At 39.6% G+C, this 12644-nt stretch overlaps 1 protein-coding gene across 2 annotated transcripts in view; it reads left to right on the forward strand.

Moving 5' to 3' along the window:
- LOC110961574 (glypican-5-like) overlaps nt 1-12644 on the forward strand; it is a 70212-nt gene that overhangs the window by 22766 nt on the left and 34802 nt on the right. For both annotated transcript variants that reach the window (XM_022209252.2, XM_022209251.2), the window contains exon 8: nt 10363-10483. In XM_022209252.2, the coding sequence (XP_022064944.2) occupies nt 10363-10483 (121 nt within the window). The remainder of the gene's footprint in view (nt 1-10362; nt 10484-12644) is intronic.

The raw sequence follows: 12644 nt of genomic DNA on the forward strand, positions 1-12644 counted from the left end.
TAAATTCTATTCAGGAGGGCTAATGACGAGAAGCTAATACGGGAGAAATATGACCTCTCTTGCTGGTTCCTGTCAGAACTCTCACTGCAGCATTTTGAATCAGTGGGAGGTTTTTCTCAGTTATTCACACATCCATATAATCAGCAAAGATTGTAGTCAAACCAAGAAGTAACAAATGCATGAACTAGTATTTCAGCTTCAGTGTAGAGACAGCATGTTCCTGATTCTGATACACAACATTACAGGTTACTGTGGCCTTCATGTCTTGAATTGCAGCTGTGCTTTCTAATATTATTGCCAAGGCAAAGAAAATATACAGTGTGAAAGTGCAGAACCCTTTTAAACACCATGACAAACATTGGTGTGCATGGGCAGATAGTTATTGACACGAGCAAACTGGAATTTGTCTGATAAATATGACTTGAGATTGGCCCAATGTCTGAGGCTGTAAGAAGAACATTGATGAGATTTTTCACTGTTGTGCTTGGGCCTTGATGTGCTCCTAATTCAAAATAAAAATCTTCACCATAATTGATTTGCAGCAGCTTTTTCAAGGTTTTTCATTTTAGAGACAAAGGGAATGTTTGATGTAGGTCTAAAAATCGGCTAAAAGACATAGATCAACAGCAGGCTTTTGAAGTAGAGATTAAATTACAGAAATCTTTAAAGCCCCTGATATGTATCCTGTTATTAAAGATAGATTAGATTTAATATGGGCATGTTAATCAAGATTAAAACATCCTTGAGTGGTCTGATTTAGATAGGGTTTATAAGATACGCTAATGATTTAGATACAGTTTTCTCAGAGAGATCTAAAAAGAGAAATAGATTAAATATAAATCAAGTCTTACTGCCATTTCTAGAGCTACTATGACTCACAATACTTCTGAGACAGTTGTGGGAAGGATGTGATGGTGCAATTCTATTTGTAAAGAAGCTCATGAAGTCATTACGACTAAGAGGTACAGGACTGCAAGGCTCAACAAAGCTGTGGGTTTTTGTTAGCCTGGCTACAGCCCACACAGTGTTTTCACTTGTTTTGCCTTTTTGTAATTTTGAGTACACCTACCTGTGCAAGTCTGGACTTTTTTAAAGGCAGATATTTGGATTTGTCAGAAAAAGTTGAAATACATTTTGTTAGTGGTGGCTAAGTCCCATCAAGTGTCCCCGAGTATGACAGTGAACACATTTAATGTTATCAGTTACATATGCTTTTTGTGCTGTCACCTGTCAAAATGTCTGCTGTGAAAAATATTTAGAATCTTTATTTTTCATACAGTTTCTTGAAATTTTGTGACCCCTGCAGTTCCCAGCATATCTGTACCTAAATCCAACCTGTGGAAAGGTCTGATCAGCTGGAAGTGGAAACATATGGGGACGTGCAGGGTCTTGGAAACACTCTTGTATGAAAACAGGCCCATAATTGTACACATGAGCTTGAGACATCATGACCCTGCATTTAATTCAAGGTATCAGTGCAAGACATATGGAGAGTACAGGGTGACCCAAAAGTTTGGAAACAAATGAAAAGTCTATAATCCAAATAATATAATGTAATTTCAATAAATCAGTACCACAGATATATTCAGAAGAGTTACAGATTAGTGTAAAACAAACATATTTCGACATGTTCATGTTTGTTTCTAATACAAAGTTGTGAACGTTTCCACCAACTGGTTACACTGGTTACACTGGTATCTTCTGGAATGTATCTTCATTCATGCTTGTGAAGGTTCCTCAAACTGGCCAGTAAATGTCGCCTCGTAGTACTTTTGGATGTTTAAAAAAATTAAAACTGTCAGATACTTTACCATCAACAGTTTTGAAATCTGACACTGATGGCCTGCATTTTGAAGTGATGCTCCAGCATACCTGTACCTTATGGTTCTATTCATTTTCTTCCGAGTTATTGCACTCGGCAAATACTAAGCTTTTAAGTTATTTTATTATGCTATAACAAAAATTGGTAAAATAAGAGTGAATTCATGCACCCCCAACTCAAATAGACACTGGAGTTAAACTTTGTTTCCAAATTTTTGGGTCACCCTGTATAGTACAATATGTGTTTTTCCATCTCAATGTGGATATACAATACCGTTCAAAAATCTGGGGTCACCCAGGCAAATTCATGTCTTCCATGAAAACTTACACTTTCATTCATGTGCTACCATAATTGTGAAAGGGTTTTCTAATCATCAATTAGCCCTTTACCAGCTAACACAATGTAGCATGGTTGCTGGAAATGTTCCTCTGTACCCCTATGGAGATATTCCATTAAAAATCAACCATTTAGTGCAAGAATAGTAATTTACCACATTAACAATGTCCAGACTGTATGTCTGATTAGTTTAATGTCATCCCCAAACTTTTGGATGGTAGTGTAGCTCGCACACTGATCAGGTGTTCTGTCTTCAGTTAGAACTGTAATAGCCGTTTGTCTCCAGAAGAGGGAAGCATCATATCACATTAACAAGGGAACAGGTATCAACTCTGCTTCCCACTCAACACCTGCCACACCCCATGTGTTGATGTGTTTTTTTGTCTCAGTTTTTTAAGGAGTTACTTGCAATTTATATGAAGCATTAATGCTTAACAGAGTCAGGTAAATGCTGATAAAAGTCTGACAATGAGCTGTCCTGAGGGCAGAAGAAGAAAGTAGGGAATATAAAAAATTCATCTTAGTGCCAGATCTATCCAAACCATGGCATATCGCTTCCATCTGGGACAAGAAGCACAGGTAAAGGCCTCAGGTATTAGTATAGTGTGTTAGTGTCTGTGTGTCTCTGTGTGTAAATGAATAAGATAGAGCTATATAAATGACTCCACAGGAATGCAGATAGATTTACTACTCAGGTTGTGACTCTTATAATTACACACCTCCCTCAGATCAGATCAGATCACATTCTCAGGTAATTTTCGCTGCAGTTGTGTGTAGCACACGCATGTGTGTGTGTGTGTGTGTGTGTGTGTGTGTGTGTGTTCTTGTACTTGCTACATTGTGAGAACCATTTTCTGCATTTAACTATCAAAGTGAGGACATTTTGGCCGGTCCTCACTTTGAAACAGCCATGTTTGAGGGTGAAGACTTGTTTTTAGAGAACAGGTATGAATTGAGGTTTGGTTAGGGTTAGGGTAAGGATTAGGGTTAGGCGATCAGTTGTGATGGTTAAGGTTAGGGTAAGGCTCTAGGAAATGCATTACGCCTATGGATGTCCTCACTAAGATAGAAGTACAAACATGTGTGTGTGTGTGTGTGTGTGTGTGTGTGTGTGTTCGTGCATGTGTGTGTGAGTGTGTGAGTGTGAGCTGCCACAGATGCTTTAAACGTTTGCTGCAGGGATGAGACCGAAGAATAGATGTCTGTGTGTGTGTTACCATTAGCAACCCCGCTGTAACCGAGGGCAACAGCAGAGCAGCATTGTCGTTATGGCGCTGGTGATTTATGTCTGTCGTTCTCCAGATCTTATTAAGTGTCACTCACAGTCACACCTCTCTGTGTCGTCTGCGGCAACAGTTTCTGCAATATTATCATCTGGTGTCAAACACACAGAGCAGCCCGACAGTCTGTAATCTGGCCAATAGCTCATTCACAGCGCTGACAGCTTCCAATACGTTCAGCAGGACAGCAGGTATTGCACATTAGAAAATGCTTTAGATGGGCAGATGCTGTTGATATTTTTCTCCTCCAGACGGAACAGATTTGTACCTTTGCCAGGTGGTAATTACAGGTAATTGAATAGAGATTATTTTCTGCAACTTCAGTAACCTTTGAACAGAAGGTTGTTTTTTTATCAGCTACACCATGTTTGATTTCCACAACAAAGTGGTACCAGACTGATAAAAGAGGGTGAAGATCTGATGAGTGCTGTCAACAAGAACCATTGACTACTTTTCTCTTCCATCCATCCATCCATTCTCTATACACCGCTTTATCCTCATTAGGGTCGCGGGGGGTGCTGGAGCCTTACTTTTCTCTTGAATTTGAATTTTTTTGTTTGTTCTGCCTGATTCTTGCTTCTTTTAATTGAACATTACAATAATGAACTCAGACAAATTTAGTGAAAAAAAGCCGCACATTGTCAAAGTTGCTTGGCGGCCATCTTGGTAAGGCCCCGAGCAGTTTTTTTTCAACCAGCAAGAGCACGTCTCTGTCTGAATCAATAGGAAAGGAGGAATCCCCAGTCTCATCATCATCATCATCATACGTTTTAGAGTCCATTCTTCCCCTAGCAAGGGGGTTAGACGGTCAGGAGGTAGCCCGAACTTGCTGTCGCCATTCATCCCTGTCCTTGGCCATGTCGACTGTAAGGTTACAGGAATGAAGGTCCTCCAGAACATTATCCATCCATGTTTTCCGTGGTTTCCCTCTACTTCTGGTACCTTCTACCTCCAGTGTTTGGCACTTCCTTATCCAGGAGTGGCCCAAACTAGCGAAGCCTGTTCCTTCTAAGGATGACCTCAAGGTGGACTAGGTCTAGCTTGCTGTACAGTGTGGCTGTATCCACATGTGCCTAGGTGTTGACTCCGCATATCCACCTAATCATAGCCCTCTCATTCCGAAGCAGCTTAGAGCGCTCCTCGTTTCTTATCACCCAGCACTCGCTGGCATACAACATAACACTGCGGACACATGAGGCATAGATTCTTCCTCTAGTGAGCAGACTTAGGGTGCGACAGGTGAGGATAGGCAACAGCTCTCTGAATTTGCCCCACGCAGCTCTACAGTGTTTTGTGATGCTGGACAGGCTTCCACCTTCAGTGCTGATCGTATCACCGAGATCGGGCTGCGAGGTAACAGTGCTAAAAGCTAAAAGCATCAGGAGAGAGATGCACTATCCTCCTCACTGAACTCATGAACCACATCACCATGGAGGGTCACATTCCTGCAGACTGGGACGAAAGTTACATTGTGAACTGCTACAAGGGTAAGGGCGATGCGCTCGAGAGAGGGAACTACAGAGGCCTGAAGCTACTTGACCAGGCTATGAAAGTGCTGGAAAGAGTCTTAGAGAAGCTGATCAGAGAAATGGTGAGCATCAACGAGATGCAGTTTGGGTTCATGCCTGGAAGAGGAACGACTGATGCCATCTTTATTGTACGCCAGCTTCAGGAAAAGTATCTCCATAAGAACCGCCAGCTCTATTTCGCCTTCGTAGTCTTGGAGAAGGCTTTTGACAGTCTAATAAACAAAAAACAGTGAAAAAGTTTGGTGACTTTGCCCAAAATAAGACCATAAAATCTTTTTTCCAAGCAGGTTTTACTTCTGCTCGCATGGCCACAGTAGCAGAAGTTCAGTTCAGATAGATCAGGAGGGGCAGATCATACAATCTCCGTTTTGTCCTTATAGAATTCTCCCATAGATTTCTTCTTAAGATTGTTTCAGTGATGACTTTTTCCTTTATACCATATCTAAACTCATCACCTCCAGTCGAGGGCTGAATGTTTAATCAATTTCGAATCGAAATGGCAATTTTAAATAATGCAATTGGCAAATCGCAAAGACTGCATTAAACAATGAGATTAATGCTGTAGCTCCGTTTGATTTCATTTCAGCTGATTGAAACTTTCATGGATTCTTCATGGTTGCCCATCGATCAATGCGTACTAAGTGGTTTTGGCTGCATGCTGTGGTTGGACCAGCCACACTTTGTACATTTAGAAGTGTGGCTCACTGTCAGTCTCAGTAAAAGTGGCGGCTGTTAATGTCTGTCAGGCTTCTAGCAGATGTTTTGCTACTGCTGCCAGTGTGATTTACTAATATCTTCTCCTGCAAATAACCCAGAGGTGCATCCAGCCCACTCTGGGTTCCTTTTTCAGCCTTCCCCTCCTACTGCAGTGCTTAAGGCTCTCCAGAATATTAATAATTGATTTTTCCATTACATCTTGCATAGTCATAGAAATTGGCTCCTGTGGTCGTGGACATTACAGGGATCCTATTGTCCAATTTCCGAGTTGCCCTACTTGACAACTCTTCTGGAATTGGTCTTCAATAACAGCTGAAGGCATTCCTATTGGAGAACCTGCTATCATCCTGGTCTTTACAGGCAGTCATAGTCCCATCTCAGTGGTGGCCTTACTATTGATGATTTAGATACCTGCCCATACATTCATAGATTTATCAAAAACGTTTCATATGACCGTTTAACTTTTATAGTGCAGTTTGTTCTCTTGGCTATAGAAAGGATGCATTTTTCAGGTTTGTAGCGTATGTACGGCCATACAGTTCCTTTGCCATCCCGGGCTGTTCACCGTTCATGTCAGTACTGTTGACTCTTTGACGTTTAATTGTCCAATGCATATTTATGCAGACTGTACCAGCTTCATGCAAATACAACAAAATCCATGCTCCTCTCAATGTCCGTGTGGAGATATATTACAGTAATTTCCATATTTCCACTGTGACCGTGCTTAATACTGAAAAGGTCACCAATATAAAACCTCTGATATCTGCCTCTCTGACAAATTTACATTTAAATATCAAATAGAAAACATACCATGCTGAAACCAAAGCCTGGCTTTATGTACAGAAACACTTTATCTCTGAGTTGTAGGAAAAGTATTGTTAAAGTTGTTTTTCTCTCACTTCCTGATTATGTGGATGTAATTTATAGACATGCTCCTGCTTCCACCTTCAGGCCCTTAGATTCCATTTACCATTAAGCTCTTAGATTCATTAGAGGAGATAATTACAATACGCAGCACAGCATTTTTCATTATTAGGTCTGTTGGTCTTCCTTTACTGAGAGACACAATAACCTTTGGTGTTTATCTATTGACTAATGTCTTGCTGGAAAATTGCCATCTTGTGTCGAACTTTTTATTCTTTGAAAGAAATGACTTGTTTTATTGTGAGTCCACAAAAATGCAAAGCAAAGCAACTTAAAAATGCCAAAACCTCAAAGCCGTGCATAATAATTGCCTCATACATGCCTGTATTGCTTCCTCTGATTCTGTAAATCATTCTGATTTGTCTGTGTCTGTTCTGTGTAAACTAGTCGACTTATTTTTCAGTGTAACTCTAAACGAGGTGCTGCAGTAAAATAACAGCAGGCTCAGCCAACCTTGGATAAATAAAGGTCAGATCAGCTGCCTGTCACTCTTGGCTGCATTGTTACCAATAAATAACATTCCTAGCTTTAACGAAGATGAAAGAGAACATGAAATATGCCACAGCATTTGTGAGGAGTTGACAATAACAGATGCACTGGATGTGTGGTGTTGACACTGATCCCTAAAATCTTTGCTGGAGTCTGAGGAATCTTGGGATTTCCCCATGGAGAAAATCTGTGGTTTTTAATTGAGCTTTTATCTCTTCTTTTTCCTCATCCTCATTCATCACCCGCCTTCTTTCCTGCCCTTCTCCTCTTCCTCTTCCCTCTCATATTTTCCTCCTTCTGCTGCCTTCGATTTTAGATGACATTTCGGAGGCTTTGTTTTGCCTTTAGTCATGTGTTAATGCATTTACATTAAGACCAGTATCCTGTTATTATATAGTCTCACTTTGTTTCGGGCATGTCGCTTCATGTACCATCATATCCTGTTTCTGTCAAACACACTCTCACATCCCAGCCGTGCTTTAAAAAGCCAAATTCAATTCCATGAATATACGCAGATTAGCAGGGATGCACCTTATGATCTTTTGTTGCTCAGTGGTGCATCTGAGGAATCAATGTAAGTTGTTTCCATGGTGACAATGTTTATAATGTTTCCTTTGTTTATGCAGCAATACAGAAAAAGATATGCGTCTTGTCTTATAAAGGAAGATTAATGGATTACCCTGCTAACTTTAGGCTTATCCCGAGTTATCTGGATTGGTGAGTCCTAAACACTTTGTCTTATGCAGCTACCTGTTAAGATCAAAGGATTTAAGAGAAGGTAAACACTGCTCCAGCTCATATATAATAGACAGTAAGCGCACCAGTTGAGATTCTACTGCAACATTTCCATCAGCGATCAGTTGATTGTAGCCTCTTGCTCTTTCTTTAACCATGCAGAAACATGAGGTGTTTTATGAAAGACTCAATAGGATGGCCATTTTACGAGTATAAAGTATGTTCTTCATACCAATTAAGGCCAGTGCAGAGCCTTAAAATGTGAAAAATGTTCACACACTGAAAAATAGGTCCCATTAATTCATATAGCGAGCCGCACAGACCTTCATCAGTCATCCTTTTCCTGTAGCCATTATGTTTAGCATTTACAGTGCAGTTCTTTTCTCCAGGAATCTTCCCTGCAATGGCAGAAGAAACAGCAACACTATTATAATGCATCTCACTAGGAAACAGAAGTAATTATTTGGTAAGAGGCTACTGCATATGTAGAAAACGGCTGGAAATATAATACTTACTTGATTCTGTTCAGTATCAGTTCAGTATCTGTTCAGTATTTTTGTTGATGATATTTATTACATCTGCTTGTGTGATGTATTGGTTTTCCCACTGCATCATATTATTTTGCCTCTCTAATAGCCTGATTTTCCCATGTGGATCTGTAGTCTGATCCTTTCTTCAAATAAACATGCAGCTCTAGATCTCAACACATTATACGCGACTGGCTGCCTGTTTAATTTGAACTTGCTCAGACAGAGCAGAAAAGGAAAACCATACTTGACAGAAACAGTTGCATTTTTGTAATGTAAGTTCTCACAGATTGATGTCAGGCATAATGAAGCCAAACAAATTCAGATCAGGCAGAACCTGCTTTGTGAGTGAGGCCTCAGAACATTAACTTTTTGTTTTAAAAAAATACCTTTAGTAATAGATGATCTTATCTGGAAGCATATGTGCATTAAAACACGATCTGTGTGAGAATAAAACATTCATCTGAAAAGCTTAATTAAAGGCTTTATACACTGTGTGAAGCTTCTGATGGGATCTGATCCCAGAAAAGCAGGATCAGCATGGCTCCAGAGGATGGGGTCCTCACCACTGCTTGGCTCTTGGCATCAGTCAAGTCATTTTAGAGTCATCCACCATGTCTCTACTCTTTGGTTCCCACAATCCTTTTCCCTTCGTTGCCATAGCCAGAGAGTGTTTGTGTTTTCGAGGGTGTGTACTCTGAGTGGTTTCTGAGTTGGTGGCTGATTGTATTAGCTAGCAAAGCTGGTTTGGAACATGGGAAAATGTGACTCATGAACTTTTGTTTCTTCTCTTTCGCTTTTCTCCCACTTCATCTTCCTTTTGATCCACCCACCCCGACACCCCACACAGCTGAAATGATGTGATACTTGCTTACAGCCCACTACAGAAGGAGCCATCAATAAGCGAGATGATCAAAGATCACACTCAGTGATGAATTCTCTTCTTTCAGGCTACTCCAACTAATTCATCATTCTAAAAATGTTCAGTGTAGAGTCCGTACATTCAAGTAGTTGCAGAAATCTATTTATTAAAATGTTTTACAATCAAATGCCCCGTTTCAAAAACATACATTTGGTATGTTGCTCTGTAAAGTAAATCACTTACACTTTTAATTATTGCTTCTGGAACTATAATCCAGTTGTTATACAGCAGATAGTCCTGGTGAAGTAATAGTAAATTTTACATTTATATAGTATGATTTTCATATACAACTTCATTTTCCAAAATAACTTATAACTGACAGTGCAACTGATGGAGGAGAGCAAAGATACAATGCCTCACTGTAAGTATCATAAAAATGCCAATGAACTGCTCTTTTTGTGTTTACAGTTTCTATCATTTTAATGCATTGTTCAAAACCACTAACAGCAGTGGCTATCAACAGTCAATCTGTATTTAATAAAATATCTCTGGCTTTAACTAGAGGATTATCATAAAGATGGGCCTGCCCAAAACTGATCTCATGTCACCAGTTAATTGGTTAATGTAATCGGTAACTCCACTGCTTGAATAAAAGATTTGTTTTTTCTGTTTCTTTTTGTCAAACCAAACTAATTCGCCAATGTATGCGTGCACTTGTACTACTCATGTTGTGGGGACATAAATCTGTTTACACACTCACACTGTGGGGGCCTGCCTCCCTTCTGAGAACAAAAAACAAGCTCCCATCACATAAATCATTGCATTTTTAGATGAATGCTGGGTTTAAGGGAAGGTTTAGGCTGAGACTGGTTTAAAGATCTGGGTTAGTCAAGTAATGGTTGTGTAGGAGTTAGGGTAAGTCTAGTGAAAATGCATGTAAGTCAATGTAATGTCCCCTGACGTGATTTAAAACACGACTGTATCTGTGTGTGTGTGTACTGTCATGAAATGAGTCACTGCATCCTGACTGAACACACTGGTATAGCGACTGTGGGGAAACTGGGGCAGGAGAGAAACTCACTCACTAACAAACTGGGACAGGAAGTACTGTATGTCTTTCTCATGTTCTGCCTTTCTTTAGTTATGCAGGTCATGTGGTTGGCAGTACTCTAAAAGCCCAGAAGGAGAATCCAGAAATGACCGTCCGTAATACAGATCCTGTCCTGAAGGGGGCGAAACAGAAGTTGGAGCAGCTAACACAGGTAACCATCACATGCTCACTTATAAAAAAATAAATGCTAGCACACATTGTTCTCCTAACTTCTTATTATCGTGATAATATTACGTATATTCAGACTTTAATATAATGGTGGATTTTGTGATTCAGAAGAAATATGGTTGATATTCAGATAGTTAACGTGCTGTATTTATCATGACTCGTGCTCCAACTGCCATGTTTCTTTTGGTGCTGTGCATAAATACAAATATGGACAGGACATGCTAGAATAGCACTGTGTGGCTCAGTCCTAAAGACTGTATGAAAAGATAGTCGAACCCTCTGTGTCATGACCCATAGGCCTTCCAAAAAGCCATTCTAAAGCTCAGTTCGGAGGCTCTGGTTGTCTCCATCTTGCCAATGCCAGACTCCTCCTGGCGTCCAGCTAATTTAAAAATGTGCAGAGGTGGTAATTCATTGCCCTACAGTTGTCATGAACAAACAAATATGCTTTAAAGACCAAAACTACTTTTATACCAGGCTGTAAACATGTTGATTTCAGCTGTAAAGTTGGGCATCTTAACATGGGGCTCTATGAGAATTGACTCATAGAGCCAGTCTAAAAGTGGTCATTCGAGGAATTGCAGTTTTTGGCACTTAAATGTTGTATTAATTTTTCAGCTCTGGAGGTTGCCCTTGATTTGTCCAAGCCTCTTTGTTTTTATCCCATTTACAGAGCCTCAGCAATGTGCAAAAAAAATAGTTTTTTTCTCTGCACACACGTAATTAGCAGCTGATGGGCTCGTAATAAAATACTCACTGAATTTCACATAAAGTATATTAGATTAGTGGCTATGCAGACTCTTCCTTTAAAAGGGATAGTATTCAGCAGGACCTAAAGATGTTATATGATGTCTGAACAACTAATTTCCAAACTGGCACATAACTTTAGTAAATATCAAAGCTTTCTGTAACATTTTTAACTCATGCTTCAATTAGAATTTCACTGACATTTTTTTAATGGCAAAGTGTCTTGAGAAGGTATCTTGAAAAATAATCTAAACTGGAATCTTTGAAATTTGCAGTGAATACTCAAGGCTCCCAGAACATGAAATGCTGTATTGTCGGGCCTTCCTCTCCCTTTTTCTAGCAGCACATTAAAAGAAATAAGAAACAGCCAACAATTCATGCTTGTTTGCTCTGTAGGAAATGGTTTAAGAGTCCACAGTAATATTATTTGTAATTTAAGGTTTTGTGTTGGTCATCCCTGGTGTATACATCTGAAACAGTGTCTTTTGTTATTGTCTGCAGGCTTAAATGAAACTTTGACGTATTTTTGCATTGCGGTTAGTTTAGAGCTGCAACAAATGAGTGAATTTTCTGCTCGATAATCTACAACTACTAATTTTTGTTATTTTTCAGTCAAAAATGCCACATAGTAGAAGACTCTAGCTTACTTTAATGGTACTGACAGACATAACAAGACGTTTAACTGCATTTTCCTAAACCATGGCAATTCATTACAGACATTTTAAATGTAGAAATAACACAATTAAGTGATTACTTGTGTCGACAAATTAATTGATGATGAAGGCAATCATTAGCTGCCGCCCTTGGTGGGTTATTTATTCATCTCATTATGCAGCCTTTGCAGAAGCCTCCGCTGTGAACATATACATTGGAGAACATAAGCATTTCTGTAAATGTTACGTCAGAGTAAACAGAAATGTGTGGATGATTTCATAACTCTTCTGCTGAAAGAAGAAGAGGAATATCTCCTCTGCTAACCTCAGCCACAACACAAAGACACATGAAGGCGGTTCTTCTTAATGCATTCTGCAGGAATGATACTTTCTGCCCTTAGACGATTGCTCATCTCCATGTCTAAATAATGATTCTATTGTTAGTTTGATCTTTGGCTGCATTGTAGTGAAGCCTCTTTGTGTTAGTCGAAGGTGTAATGTAGGTGTGATACATCAAGTCTCTAAAGCCAGCCTCAGGTTGTCTGTGTCTCTGGGGGTGTGAAGTGTCCTCGTGTTCATCTGGCTCTCAATCATCTGTTATCGCCTCGCCTGTGAAGCCCTGCTTAAGCCAATAAACTGAAATGTCAGCACTCCAAACAGATGTAGATAATAACATGCAATAATAAATTAATTAATTCAACAATTAAACTAGATTTATGCAGCACTTTCAAAGCCCTGCACAGT

This window comes from Acanthochromis polyacanthus, chromosome 4 (assembly GCF_021347895.1).
Source record: "Acanthochromis polyacanthus isolate Apoly-LR-REF ecotype Palm Island chromosome 4, KAUST_Apoly_ChrSc, whole genome shotgun sequence".
NCBI lineage: Eukaryota > Metazoa > Chordata > Actinopteri > Pomacentridae > Acanthochromis > Acanthochromis polyacanthus.